The sequence below is a fragment of the Typopeltis vanoorti genome, chromosome 14, assembly GCF_054136105.1.
Source record: "Typopeltis vanoorti isolate ZY-2024b chromosome 14, IOZ_Tvanoo_1.0, whole genome shotgun sequence".
NCBI classification, from domain to species: domain Eukaryota; kingdom Metazoa; phylum Arthropoda; class Arachnida; order Uropygi; family Thelyphonidae; genus Typopeltis; species Typopeltis vanoorti.
The window spans coordinates 36,260,070-36,274,985 of NC_143562.1; the positions used below are offsets into that span (position 1 = coordinate 36,260,070).

General features: G+C 36.2%; 1 protein-coding gene across 1 annotated transcript in view; it reads left to right on the forward strand.

Annotated features, from left to right (window-relative positions):
• Ltn1 (E3 ubiquitin-protein ligase listerin) overlaps nucleotides 1-14,916 on the forward strand; it is a 359,867-nt gene that overhangs the window by 23,417 nt on the left and 321,534 nt on the right. The window contains exons 3-4 of the mRNA XM_090403432.1: nucleotides 1,379-1,477; nucleotides 10,547-10,777. Of these exons, the coding sequence (XP_090259558.1) occupies nucleotides 1,379-1,477; nucleotides 10,547-10,777 (330 nt within the window). The remainder of the gene's footprint in view (nucleotides 1-1,378; nucleotides 1,478-10,546; nucleotides 10,778-14,916) is intronic.

The window sequence follows — 14,916 nt, forward strand, 5'->3', positions numbered from 1 at the left end:
CTATATGGCAGGTGTTAGAAGAGCTGAGAAAACTCCGAAAAATGGTGCAGGAGAGCAAGAGTGAAAGCAGAAGGTGACCTGTCGGACCCGTTTCAAGTACAGACCGGTATGAAGCAGGGTGATGGGCTTTCTCTGATTCTCTTCAATCTAGTGGTTACTGCTATTGAAGAAGCTGCAAAAGAAGTTGGCCTGGAGATAAATGCCGAGAAGACAAAATACCTTTTTTATGAGTCGCCATGCTGCTCAAGATCCAGAGGGAGCTGCACAATTTGAGAGGGAGAAGGTATTTAGGTACTTGGGTTCTTTTGTGACTGAAGACAACAAAGTTGTGGCTGATGTCCAGAGTCAGGTAAATGCTGCGAATGTGGCCTATTATCAGGTGCGTCCCCTTTTTGCCTCACACTTGTTGTCTTGGACTACAAAGGTGGGGCTATACAAGATTTTGATCAGGCCTGTTCTCCTCTACGGTGCTGAAGCGTGGACTCTCACGGCGAGACAAGCCGATCACCTGAGAGTATTCGAGAACAAGATGCTACGACGTATCTATGGAAGGGTCATGGCAGACGGAGTCTGGAGGAGGTGGTCCAATGCTGCCATACATGCTTTATACAACTCGGAAGACATCTTGATGCAGCTGCTAGCCCGGCGTCTTCAGTGGCTGGGGCACCTGTACCGTATGGACCCCGAAAGGACTCTGAGACAAGTGTGGGAGGCCCAACCACGATCAGGGAGACCGAGAAGGAGATGGTGGATCAGAAGAAGGAAGACCTGCAGGCTGTTGGGCTGGAGACCAGAATGTGGCGGAAAGTCGCAGAGGACCGTGCCCAGTGGCGACATGTGGTGCTTGAGGCCAAAAGCCCCCCCCCCGGGCATGATAGCGCCTTGCTAATGTAATGTAATGTATCCCCCCATGCATTGTGAACATCCTTCCCTTTCAAATTGTTATGCCAATGGCACTGCTTCAAGCTGCTTCCTAAGTTTGTCATAATCATCTATCTTGTAGATATACATATACCCCTTTTAACTGAAAATTGTATGTTTTACCACCTTTCAAGTCAACACATAATCACCCTCTCCAGTTGGTGGCAATGTAGCCATCTTGGTTATAGACAGTTTTTCTGATCCTATAACCAGATTCAACACTCTCATAACCTCATGTAACCTCTATCACATGTGGTTCAAGTATTATTACTTGAAGTGTGTAAATTACACTGTTATTAAGCAATATTAATGTTGCTTCAGTAATATTATAATGCATTTTTTCTTCTTCTCACCGAGCAGTTGAAGTTTCTATCACTTAAGATGTTTTAATTTTTCATCCTGTTTTTTTAGAAACTGATTTTGAGAAGAGAAATAATCTATTCTTTATCCTTTATAGGCATTACAAGAAATTTCAGATCTCTGTATTCAAAAAGACAGTGAAGCTGTTAAAGGAGCACTTCCATTTTGGCCAAGGCTATACAATAAAATGGCTGTAGTAAGTAATATACAAATCATATCTTTATTTTTATATTTCATGTCATAAATTTTTATCTTTTTCATTGGATGATGGTGATTATGACTTGAAACTTACCATATGATCACCATTTAGTCTTGAGCAGGATAAAATTGAACTTCATATTGAAAAGAACATGCAAGAAAGTTTTAAATAGAATAAAAGTTGAGCAGCTCTCAGATGTGAAATGTAGACTAAAATACATAAATATATCATTCAAGAAAAAATGAAAGAGTTTGAGAGCAGGAACCAAACTTTCTAGATTAAGTGGCAAGCCATGAAGAAAACACTGATTGATTCAGCCAGAGAGGCATGTGAGGTTGTGTGCAAGAATAGAAAAATCAGAACTCCATGGCAGACACAGTAAGGTTAAAGAGGCAGTGAAGGAAAAGAAGAAAGCATATCAAAAGTTCCTGGCAAATAAGTCAGCTTGTGCTCTTAGAGAATGTAGAGACAAATGTAAGAAAGCTAAACACTGTAAAACTAGCTAAACAAAAGTCATGGGAAGACTTTGGCAAGAACATAGAAAATAAATATCAAGAAGGTGGCAAAATATTCTGGTGGTTGTTGAAGAAGCTTAGAAATGGAGGAAAGACTGCTGTAAAAGAAATTAGAGATGATAAAGGTGAAATGAAAACAGGAGAAAAAGATATCCTTGAAGTATGGAGTAATTACTTCGAAAAATTGCTAAATGAAACAAGCAATGATGACAGCACAGTGGTAAAAAACACTGACCACGCATGCAGTCAGGAATATATATCCATACATGAATAAGTTTTAAAAGAGGTAAACTGTGAGTAGACATATCAATACAAAATAAATAATGGAAAAAACTGACGTAGAAAGATTATTTAATAGTAAATAAATTATTTAAAGATTATTTACTATTAAATAATCTTTCTACGTGAGTTTTTTTTTATTTATTTTGTATCCATACATGAAGTAGAAAAAAACATCAAAGGCTTGAAATGTGGAAAGGCAGCAGGAGTAGATGATATTCAAAATGAAATGCTGAAGTATGGTGGTATAAAAGTCTTACAGTGGCTGCACTGCACGGTTTAGAAGGCCTGGATAGAGGGAAGAATTCTTGATGATTGGAGTAGAGCTCTCATAGTACTTACATATAAAAAGAGAAATAAAATTGAATGTGAGAACTACAGAGGCATTTCATTACTGAGTGTTCCTGGTAAGATATATGCAAGTATACTTGAGAAACAGTTGAGAAAGATTGTGGAAGAGAAGCTTGGAGAAGAACAAGCTGGATTCAGGCCAAATAGAGGCTGTCAGGATCAGATTTTCACTTTACGACAAATAGTTGAGAAAGCATGGGATTATAACAAAGATTTGTATTTAAGTTTTGTCGATCTGGAAAAGGCATATGACAAGGTGCCAAGAGAGAAGCTGTTCTAAACGCTACAGTTATATAGTGTTAATGGGACATTATATCAAGCAATACTTAGTATTTATTCTTCCTGTACTTATTTTTATTTAAGTACTGGAAGATGGTTTAATGCTAAATGTGGTGTCAGACAAGGATGTACATTATCCCCTCTCTTCTTCATTATCTATATGGATCACATTATGAAGGAAAGTGATATTAAACCTGGTATCTTAATCTCCCTCTTTGCTTTATGCAGATGATGTTATACTTCTAAATAAATCTGCAAGATTCCCTGACTAAATTGAATAACTGTTATAATAGATAAATGGCATGAAGGGCAGCATTAAAAAGACAAGACAATAACAAGACAAAGACAATGAAAATAGGCAGAAGCATTGAAAATATCAACTGCATTGTGAATGGAGAACTTATAGAACAAGTAAAACATTTCAGCTACTTAAGCACGATTTTTAGTGAAGATGGTAAGTTAAATATGGAAATAGACAACAGAATCAACAAAGCTGGTATGATAGGAAATCAACTGAATAAATTTATATGGAATGAGAGAGAAATTAGCTGTATACAAGACAGTATTCAAGCCAATTTTAACTTATGGATCTGAGAGATGGGTCAGAAGTAAAACACTTGACTAAAGACTAGAGACTGCAGATATGAAAGTCCTGAGAGAGATTAGGGGCATGAACAGATGGCATCAATGGCAATATCATATTAAAAACAAGGATATTAGGAAAGAACTTGATATTGTCAGCATCCAGGAATGCATTAGCAGAGCTAATCTCAGGTAGTATGATCACTTAAACAGAATGGGAGAGGAAAGATTAGCAAAACAAGTGTTCTCTGCAAGGTTGGCAGGAAAAAGATCCAGAGGAAGACCAAGATATAAGTGGATCGATACAGTAAAAAGTACCTTAGAAGACAGAAATATAAGACCTGATAATATTGGAGTCTTGACATTTAACAGACTGATTTGGAGGAAAATTGTAGATAGAGTAATGATGTAAACTTTTCATGTAGTACTATCATATCCTGTACACCCCCCCCCCCTTGAGGATATATATCAGGAATTTGATGATGATGACTTACCATATGTTAGTATGGTGTGTGAGATGAGGAGAGGAAACCATTTGATAATCCATGAATCCCTCTCTAGTGACCAATCATAGAACTTTTTCGAACATTCTTCAATAAAGCAGAGTGGTTTCATACTGTTACTGAAATTATCTTCCACCATTGCTATTGAATGAAGATGCCATTTGTCAAGGGCTGATTGAGCCAGTCAGTTTGAATGATAGAGATGGAATGGTTTTGCATTCTGGTAACTGGTCCATGAGCAACATGTTCATTTTTTATATATCCTAATGGAGTCTTTCAACCGGCTTTCTGCTCACTGCACCAACATTCTCAATGAAATATTTCAAGTAGTGTTAAAAAATAAATCTTCCTGCTCATAACCTGATTTTTCAATTTGCATTTGTATTTGAATTTGCAGTTTCACTTTGCTTTTAAATCTGCATATTTGTTATTCCTTAAATTTTGCTATTATATAATGTTTTTGAAACCAACCTATGCTTCTTTTTTATCTTGTTATCATTTCTTCATTCTTCTGCAGTTTGTTTCATTTACTCAGCTTTTGTAGAGAATATTTTTTGAGCATGGAACAAAGATGTCTCTGTAGCTCTTCCCACTATTTACAGCTCTACTGTTTCATCACAAAAGAATATGTTCATATAACCAGATTTATGCACCAGAAGCATAAGTAAATTTCCGATCTTAAATTAATAATTTCTGTTTTTTATATTTCCATTTATTATGATGCTCAAAATTTTCATGTCTCAAAAGAACAGAATAAATGGAATGGATGTTGAGAATCTTGCTTTTGAATTCATCAGACATAGTTTCAGTTAGCAAACATCTCCATTAGCTGGTTTATATATGTTTTACATCTAAACTAGTGTGTAGGTCCAGAAATATTGCTGCAATTCACTGACCTTTTTTGGGATGAAAAAGAAATGTTAAGTATAAATTCATACTTGTGAATTCTGCACAGAACTTAGGAGTGAGACTCAGAGAGTTAGAGACCCACAATTTTTTAGTACAGAAGTCGCAAGCATCAACAGTAGTGTTCATTCTTCAGTTTCATGCTGTGTAAGTTACTTTTATCATTTATATTGATCACATTCCAGAATGCCTGAAACAGTTGTGTTAATAATTTGTAGTGAATATATATAGATCAAGTCATGGGCCTTATGGCAGAGGGAAGATTTTGATAGGTAATGTCCTTTCTTTTCTTTGTGTTATAGCATTGCCTGTTGATTAGGTAAAAATAGCAATCTTGATGGGGGTTTTGGTTCATTGTATATCATCAAAATAAGAAGAAATGTTTTGCTGCTTGGAGTCCAGTTTTTGTAGTCATTAAATATGTGTAAACATTTTACAGTCCTCACAATATATTTTGATCCCTATCTTTCAGCTGAAAGTATGCAAAATATATATATATATATATATATATATATATATATATATTTTTTTTTTTTTTTTTAAATTATCATTTATGGTAAGGAATATGTTCCTTTTTTCCAACAAGCGGAACAATTTGGAACTTTAAAAGGAAACACAGGAGTAAAGATATATAATAAGAATAAAACCATAAAGTGATATTTGGAAGGTAATGAATTTAAACATTTTGTGAACTAAAAAGCAAACCTAGTGAAGGTGACCAGTTAGCAGTGTAAGTAAGTTTGCTGGCCATTTTAGTAGATTGTCATAATCTAAAAGATAGAAAAACTTACACTGAGAACTGCATGAAACATGTTTCAGAATATTATAAATATGAAAATACATCGTACTTTTCTGAAACTACAGTTACATGTTGCTCCTCTAATGAGAGTAATGATGGAAAATAGTTAAGCTTATTTGGTGATAGAGCTACCCCTCCCCACTTACCAAAAGGAAATTATCAATTTCCTGATATGTACCCTCAAAGGATGTTCAGGCTACTATGACAGCACTACATGTTTTTCCTCCAAATTAGCTTATTACCTGTCAGCACTCCAATATTGTCACATCTAACATTTCATTCTTTTAAGGGATTTCTGACTGAATCAATCTACCTAGATTTATATATGTCCACCTTGGTTTTCCTTTTGGTTTTTTTCCTGTTATCTCATCTCATCTTCTTTTTACCCTCTTTTACCTTGCAGTGTCGAGGGTTTATTAATCATCAGACCTCAAAAACTGTTCACAGGATAAGGTGGTCAGTCCTATCCCCTGGTGTATCCTGTGTCCTGTAGTGTTGTGTTCTCAAGGCTGGTTTGCCTGCTTTGCAGGATGAAAAATCCCAGGATAAACTGGGGAAAAAACCCTACTATCCACACCCAAGACCGGCTAACTTGGCTATGGCTGAGAAAGATCCTTCAGCTCCTCACGTCACCGACGGGAATCAAGCCTAGGACACTCCTTCCACAGGCATGTGTTTGCAAAGCGCACAGCCACTAGGCTAACTGCACATACTTTTGTTGTAAAACTGCTGTAATTCTTCTTATTCTCTGCTCTCCAGTTTCACTCCCTCTCCACAAATCTTTCACTTCAAAAAGCAAATATTTTGTACATTTTTTTTATGTAGTTTCCACCCACTAAAGGTTTTTGTAACCTGTAACACATTTGTACTATGTGTGGGCTATATTTTCTTTTTCCTATTTTTATTAATTTTTATATATAGTTTTTGGTATTTTTATTTATTTTTTACATAGTCCAGAAACCCTTCTATAGAGACCAAGCAGGAAACTTCTTCAAGCCTCCAATAAGAAGTGGTCTGACACCAGGCAATCAAACTCATCTCCCACCTAAAGACATTCATAAACATTCATGCTCATGATGGATTCAAATCCACAGTCTGTTGGTTAGAGGGCAGATACACTAACTACTCAGCCAACATAGCTAACTACTGACATAAACATTCTGCAGCAAACAAAATCACACATACTGAAATTGCACGAATGCCTGTATATTTAGGCACTGTGTGAGAAGCCCTCCCTTAATGAGCTCCCTACAGGATCTTGCATAATAATAATAAATAAATATTTCACTAACCTCAGTCATATTCTTGCATTTATGCTAAGATAAAGGGCATAAGAACAAATAACATTCCAAAAATCAGCCAAATAGTTACATATTTGACATGACCTTCCTTTAGCACAGATTTGCTAAAGGAAGGTCATGTTTTAGTAATCTACTTACTTATTACAATAAGGTGACAGCAGCATTGGGCACGAGAGATCGATACACAGCAGTATACTGAGACTTTGCAAAGGCTTTTGATAGATTACCGCATGATAAGTGATAGTAGTCAAACTAGAGCAGATGGAGTTGGATATTAGAGTAGTGCTTTGGACTGGAGATTGGCTGTCTGATGGTATCAACAAGTTGTCTATGGGGGAGCAATATCCCAGAAGAGGAAAGTCACTAGTGGTGTGCTTCAAGGGTCTGTTTTAGGGCCATTGCTATTTAATCTGTATGTTAATGATATTGGGGAAGATTTGAGTGGGGGATATTCAGCTGTTTGCAGATGATGCAAAGTTGGAACGAGTTATGAGGAATAGAGCAGATGTTGTAGTCTTATAAGAAGAGTTGAACAGACTGAGTGAATGAGCACAGGAGTAGGGATGACAGTGCAATGTTGCAAAATATAAGGTTTTAAAATTTGGAAAACAAAGATGGGATGTAGAATTTACTCCTGGTGGAGATATATTGTTGGAGGGTGAGGTGGATAACGATCTGAAATTTAGAGAACATATTGCCAAAACTGTGAGGACAACATAACAGATTCTGGGAATGATGTGGAGGAGGGTCCAGAGCCAATTGACCAAAATAGTTGCTGATCTCTGGGATGTTGAATATAAAGAAAGGTTGAAACGATGCAGTTTGCAGAGTCTAGTGGATGGAAGGAAGAGTAGTGATAGAGACGTACATGTTAATAAGAGGTTGTTATGGGATTAGGTTTATGAAGAGGTTTTTCATAAAATGGTGGGAGATTGGAGAAGAACAAGAGGTTATCCCTGGAAGTTATATAAAGAGGGGAGCGAGAAGCAGGTTTTTTGAATGGAGAGTTGTGAATGATTGGAATGCATTGCCTAAGAGCATGGTATCTGTAGAGAATTTGAATGTGTTTAAGGTGCAGTATGATGAGCTATGTGCATGACAAACACTACCTCCTAGATGAGTCTGTCGACTCCATGGGGGTCTTGGGATAATAATAATATCCTTTTATGATATAAAATATTTTATACTCATTTAGCATGTCCGTATCAAAATGACCTTACCAACTTGTTTTAAATACATTATTCCTGCCTTAATAGATCTATGACGTTCACTGCCTCCTTCAACAATAACAATTCTGGAAAATTTGCATATAAAATTTAGATTATATTAAGGATAACTTAAAGAACATACCTAGTAAGTGCAATTTCAGAAAGTAAAGATGACCAGATATTTGCAACATAATGCTATGAGAAAGGTATTGAGAACAAAGCTCAGTTATATGAAATTTAGATACATACATTGAATAGCTGAAAATGAAACATGGCTATAAGAAGTAAACAAGGACATTGATGAATAGAATGAACTATAGATTTAGAATAAAAAATTATGAAACGTAAAAATTTGAAACTAAAATTAAAGAATAAAGGGGAGAGAAAAAAAAGTAAAGTACTGGGTGATTATAAAATAATGTCAAGTGTTCAGAGCCCTCTAGCGAGTAATGTATTGGATGAAACACACTAATATTCGGTAGATGTACACAATGGAACATGGGGATTCGATTTAACAAAAAAAAAAAACTACCAAAAGTCGCCAACAGGGGAAATTTTGGCACTGTTTACCGAGTAAAATGCATTAATTTGCATTATCGTGTTTCTTGTGAGCTATCGTGCAATAAAAGGAAAGCATGTGAGTTTTCTTATCGTTCATAGACGAACTGCTTTTCGATGCCTCTTATCTTATGTGAGCGTGCTTTGTTAGTCGAACTCTATTATCAGTGGAACAATAATGCCAGTGCTTGTCTTCGTGATTTTCTGCGTATGAAAAATTTACAAAAAGGACCGATTAGCGTAACAAACTTATGAAAACTGATTCGGTGATTTGAAACTACTGGAACTCTAGCAGTGCAGGTAGGCAGGGGATGCAAACCAATCAATCACCAATAAGTTGAACAAGTTGCAACTGCTATTGTGGAACAGGAGATGACAAATGTGCAGGGTACCAGCAGTGCATGAACAATATCCCGGCAAACGGATATCGCATACACAATGGTGTGGAAAATCCTACATTAGATTTTGAAGTTTTATCCCTATAAAATCAGTCATGTTCAAGAATTGCATCCTGCTGATGCAACCACACGAATTGACTTATCTTTGAAATTCTTAGTGCGCATGGAAGTGGATGATGCATGGCCGTGGCAGATTTTATAGAGTGACGAAGTGCACCTTTTATTTGAACGGTGATATTAACACACGCAACTGTCGCATTTGGGCTGCAAAAAATCCACACATGTATCTGCAGATGCCTATCCACTCGCCCAAAGTCACAGTGTGGTACAGATTTACAGCATCTTTTATCATCGGTCCATACTTTTACAAGGAAAATTGCCAAAATGGATCAGTGACCTGTTCCGTCAATGCTAACAGGTATGCCAATATGCTACAGAACTTTGTGGTTCCACAACTGCAGCAAAGAGGATGTCTCGATTCGACCATCTTCATGCAGGATGGTACACCACCCTACATCGGACTTCAGGTACAGCGTGTTTTGCGACAACATTTCTCTGACAGAAGAATCATTAGTCGTGCATTTCCCACGCCATGGCCACCGGGATCGCCTGATCTCAATTCTTGTGACTTTTGGCTGTGGGGATTTCTTAAAAGCATTGTGTATCAAGGACATGTACCTGATATTCCAACTTTGAAAGATCGAATAACGTTACATGTGGGACAAATCAATTCCAATATATTGCGAGCCACTGTGGAAAATGTCGTGCACCGTATGCAGTTCCTGGAACATCAGAACGGTGGTCATATTGAACCTCATTTGTAATTAACAATGAACATCGTGAAATTGATGTGTGCTGTCTCTCATTTGCCATTTAATCATTCATTAGTCACACCTACTAAAATTAATTTGGCAGCGCCAAAATTTCCCCTGTTGGCGACTTTTGGTGCTATTTTTTTTCGTTAAATCGAATCCCCATGTTCCACTGTGTACGTCTACCGAATATTGGTGTGTTCATCCAATACATTACTTGCTAGAGGGCTCTGAACACTTGACGTTATTTTATAATCACTCTGTATATACAGAACCAGTGACCTGATGGTATACTGGCTGTTTCATGGGAAAAAATACATTGTCAGATGATTAACAACACAAAACTGACATTAACTTTCCAGGTATCATGCATAATTAAACAGAAGCAAATGGAGACAACAGCTCACCAGTGAAGGGATATTGTATTATTCCTTCTCCAGCGTGTATGCTTTATTTTATAACTTTATGCAGTGGGAATGACTGATTATTCTTTTCCTCAATATTGCATGACAAGTTACTTGATTATTAAATTAGATTTTTGTCAATCTTAAATATAATTATGTAAATCATTATAGGATCCTGACCGCAGAGTTCGTGAAGCCACTCATAAAGCTCACAAACAAGTAGTATTGAAAGTCCGACAAAATTTAGCACCACATTTACGGTCTATTATGGGTGTTTGGTTGGTATCCCAGTGCGATTCATATGCACCAGCAGCAAGTGCAGCGAAGTTGGCTTTTGATGCAGCATTTCCTACAGCTAAACAATATGAAGCTCTTTTGTTTTGTAAAGAAGAAATATTTAATGTAAGTGGTAATAGAAAAAAGTTGTTTTATATTATTTTTTATCATGCTCTGCATGCAACAGTTTTATGTCTCAGCATGAAATTCTTAATTCTCCTTCAGACTCAGTTAAATTATGTTTAATAAGTTATTTTCCAAATCAATTGTTTATTTCCTTCATATATGTACTATATGAAATGGAAGGTGACTGCAATACTCACTTCTTTTTTTAGCTTTCTCATTTCATACTTGAGTACAATACATTCAAAAACAATCATTTCTATTTGGGATTAAATATAATGTAATTCCATATTTGATGGCTAAATTGAATCCTTTCCCCTCCCCCCATCCCACATAGGTTTACTTTATAGCTATTAAGTGAAGTATAATAGTAATAAAATCTTATTAATGGCATTAATACTAATATTTATGTAAATAAAGTTTATACATAAAATTTATTAATATTCTGTTCTCCAGAAAAGAACATGAAGACTTCAGCTTGGCATTTATATTTTATTAAGAGAGGAGAGATAATAAATATCCATTTGTTTTATTTACTAAGAGCACACAATATTTGTAGTTTGAAATTATGTTTTGATCAGTTTCAAAATTTTTAAAGGTATGTGAATGCCTTAGTACTGCACTACTTGAAATATACAGCACTCTGAAGAGGTGAGATATTTGCCTTTTATTATTAAGAATTTATCTTCCATTTGTTTTATATACTAAGAGCACACAATATTTGTAGTTTGAAATTATGTTTTGATCAGTTTCAAAATTTTTAAAGGTATGTGAATGCCTTAGTACTGCACTACTTGAAATATACAGCACTCTGAAGAGGTGAGATATTTGCCTTTTATTATTAAGAATTCTACCTGACTCAAACCAGTGAGTTTGAAACAGTGCTGTAGTCAGTGGAGTTCTTAACCAGAATCACTTTATGAAAAACAAATTTTACTGACTCTCTTCAGAGAGATTATGTAAATTACAATAACCACTTTACATTGATCACATTCAAAACTTGTCAAGTTTCAAAGGCCAGTGTTGTTTAGTTCAGAAATGTGAATTTTAACTACACTTAAATTTTGCCCAGGTTCTCTTTTTTAAAATTCATGAGCTATGTAGCTTTAATTTTCATTCCAGTAGGCTCTACTCACGCACCTATATACACATAATGTATTCAAAAAATTTATCTTCCCTAACACTGTCTAAACTTTACATTGGTCAAGCAGAAGTTTTGAAATAAGAAATAACATCTGTTATGTTGTATATAGAAGAGATGAAAAATCTGGGCTTGTATGTTATTCATATTCATCTAGCACAAGTCAAATCATTGAATGGGATACAGCTAACATTTCTGTCTTGATGGCTTTCTTTTACATAAAATCAAGGAATCTGCTGCAGTCATTCACTCACTTGGTTTCCTTCAATAGAAATCTGGGTTTCATTTTAAATGGCATCTGGAAATCATTAATCAGATTTCTTAACTTACTGGAATTCAGTTTCTCCAAGCATCACCTCCAGACTATCCAAAGAAACAGCTGACACATGCTATGCATCACTCGGGCTCTGTATTGATTGTTTCTGTTCTAACACTTTATCTGAGTTTGTTTAAATTTTTTAATCATTTCTTAAGCCACTGGTTCTTGGCACAGAAAACAAGATGGTGTATAATCTACTTGTACATAATAATAATAATGACAAGCCATTCACCCCACCTGTTTTTTTATTGCTGCACATCTTATAGTTTATTCAGTTGTTCTTTAGCCCATCTTTTCTCATAATCCATTATTTCAGGTGTTATCCAGTAATTTGGTTTATTGCTTTTTTCTCAAAATCTGTAAGCTTAGCTGGTTACATTTTTCAGAAAATTTCATTCATTTTCAACATTAACTTTTTCCTTGTTTTGTCTTTCCTTCATACATTGACTGATCTCATTTTTGCTGTTTTAACCGTATCCAGGTGGAGTTTACCCAGATCCGGTGTAAAGTGATTTACTTTATTTCTTTTTTTGTGAAAGTTTAATCAGATCATGTCAGAAGTTCATGATTTGTATCCAATTCATCTAGAAGAGTTTTGACATTCAAAACAGGGAATTTCAGTTTTGCAAATCAGAAAGTAATTTTTTGTTTTTGAGTCTGGTGAAGTCCAGGTGATTTGTGGGCAGGTCTATGGTGTAAAGCAGAGTTTCTCAAACTTTTCCTATGATGGAACACTTTACAAATCCTGAAATTTTAATGGAACACCTTGGTTAGAGTTGAGTATCATCAGTCTCGTATTCAATGTAAAGCATACTATCTCCGCAGCAGGCTGTATCACATTGCAAAAATGTGACAGTGCACACTACAGGCATGCCAGGCCACAGCGCATCACATTGACCTTGCTTGTGATCGCACGTTTCCTAGAATAGATACCTCCGTACTTCACTCTTGCTCAGAGGTGTCAACAACTGCAGGCAGCTGTCAGCCAGTGGCTGAGTCAAGGCCAGCGTGCGCTGCCTTTAATAGTACAATCCACATACAAAGTAAGGAGCACCTGATTTTCAAACGTGTTTGAACTTGTCACGACATTTAAAACCATTCCAGGCTCACATTAATTTTGATAATTTTCACGAAACACATTCACTTTCCGCAGAACACCAGTGTTCTGCAGAACATGGTTTGGGAAATGCTGGTGTAAAGCACAACATTTGCAACTGAGATTTTCTGTACAAAAATCAAGTAGATCTCATTTTCTATTCCCAATTTATCCATTACATTATGCACATCATCCAAATATTGTCCAACTTTGTCATTAAAATCACCCATTATTATTAGATTTGTTTTGTATGTTCTACCAATTTTCCTCTTGTAGTTGTTGATAGAGATCTATGTTATCTTCTTCTAGGTGCGAAGAATCAAGAGCTGATATTTGTTCTTTTAAGTTTTCTTTCTTTCTTTCTTTCTTTTTTTTTTTTTTGCTTATAGTCTAATGGCTGTGATTCTGGGTGAGTTGGGTTTAACTTCTACAATACTATGGGGAAAGTGATCTATGGACAATGACAGCTGCTCTTTTCTCTCTGTGCCAAATTGTTCCTACCTGAGTAATGGCGAATGTTTTAGATTTATATATCCTTATCCAGTTGAATGTGTTTCAGAAAGACCTACAACATTCCATTTAAATCTCTCCAGCTCTTTTTTCAGGTTTGTATAGTGTCTGAATGTTTACTATATAGTGAATGGATTTTGCTAACCACATAGCCAATTTTTCACTGCATCTTTGTAGCATACCATTCAGTGCATCAGCTTTCCCATATGCAATAGCATTTTCAGCACTTTTGGCAGTAGAATCCATGTGGGTTTTAGGCAGTTGAATTTTATATAGTTGACCTGCCATTCATCTTCTTAGGTAAGGCAAATGCCTCAGAGAGAAAGCAGACTCCCAACTGTAGTGAAGAAGACAGGAATGCTTTCATTAAGATAGAAAAGATATATCCCTGGCCCTTGAATACTCTAAGAACATTGGAGGAAGGAGCAAAATGAAAAGAAGACACAGAAAGAAGAAGAGGGGGGGGGTGCCAGTCTACAGATATAACAGGTGTACATCATGTGAAGTAAGGCTTGGTCCAATATCAGTTATCTTGGATTTGGCACTTTCGTGCTCACTAGAAATGAGCCCTTGAGGATTGATGGGAAGTCAATAGCCTCTACATACAAGTAGTCTAGTTATATGTTTATATTTTGTTATGCTTGGGTATAGCATTATAAATGTAATCTTGCCTATTATAATTTATAAATGCCTGGATGATCAGAAAGAAGATGGAAGGATAACCTACTGGAGATTTAAAGAATAGATTTCTTGGAGATGAGAAAGTGGAGAGGATTAAGAAGCAAGTGACCAAGATGGTGAGTGTCTGTGGAATGCTCCCTTTGGGGATTTGTTGATTGCAGAGGTTGGTTGATAGGTTCCTATACATCCCCTGAGGGTATATGTCAGGAATTTGATGATGGTTGATAGGTGAAAAAAAGTTGGGGGGGGGGGCGGATTGATGCAAGGGAAATGTTTCAGCACTTGGCTAGAGGGAGCACAGCAAGAGGTTATCCCTGGAAATTGGGTAAGAATGTGGTTAGCAAGGTCATGAGGACTAAATGTTTTGCTTGGACTGTTCTGAATCAGTGAGATGG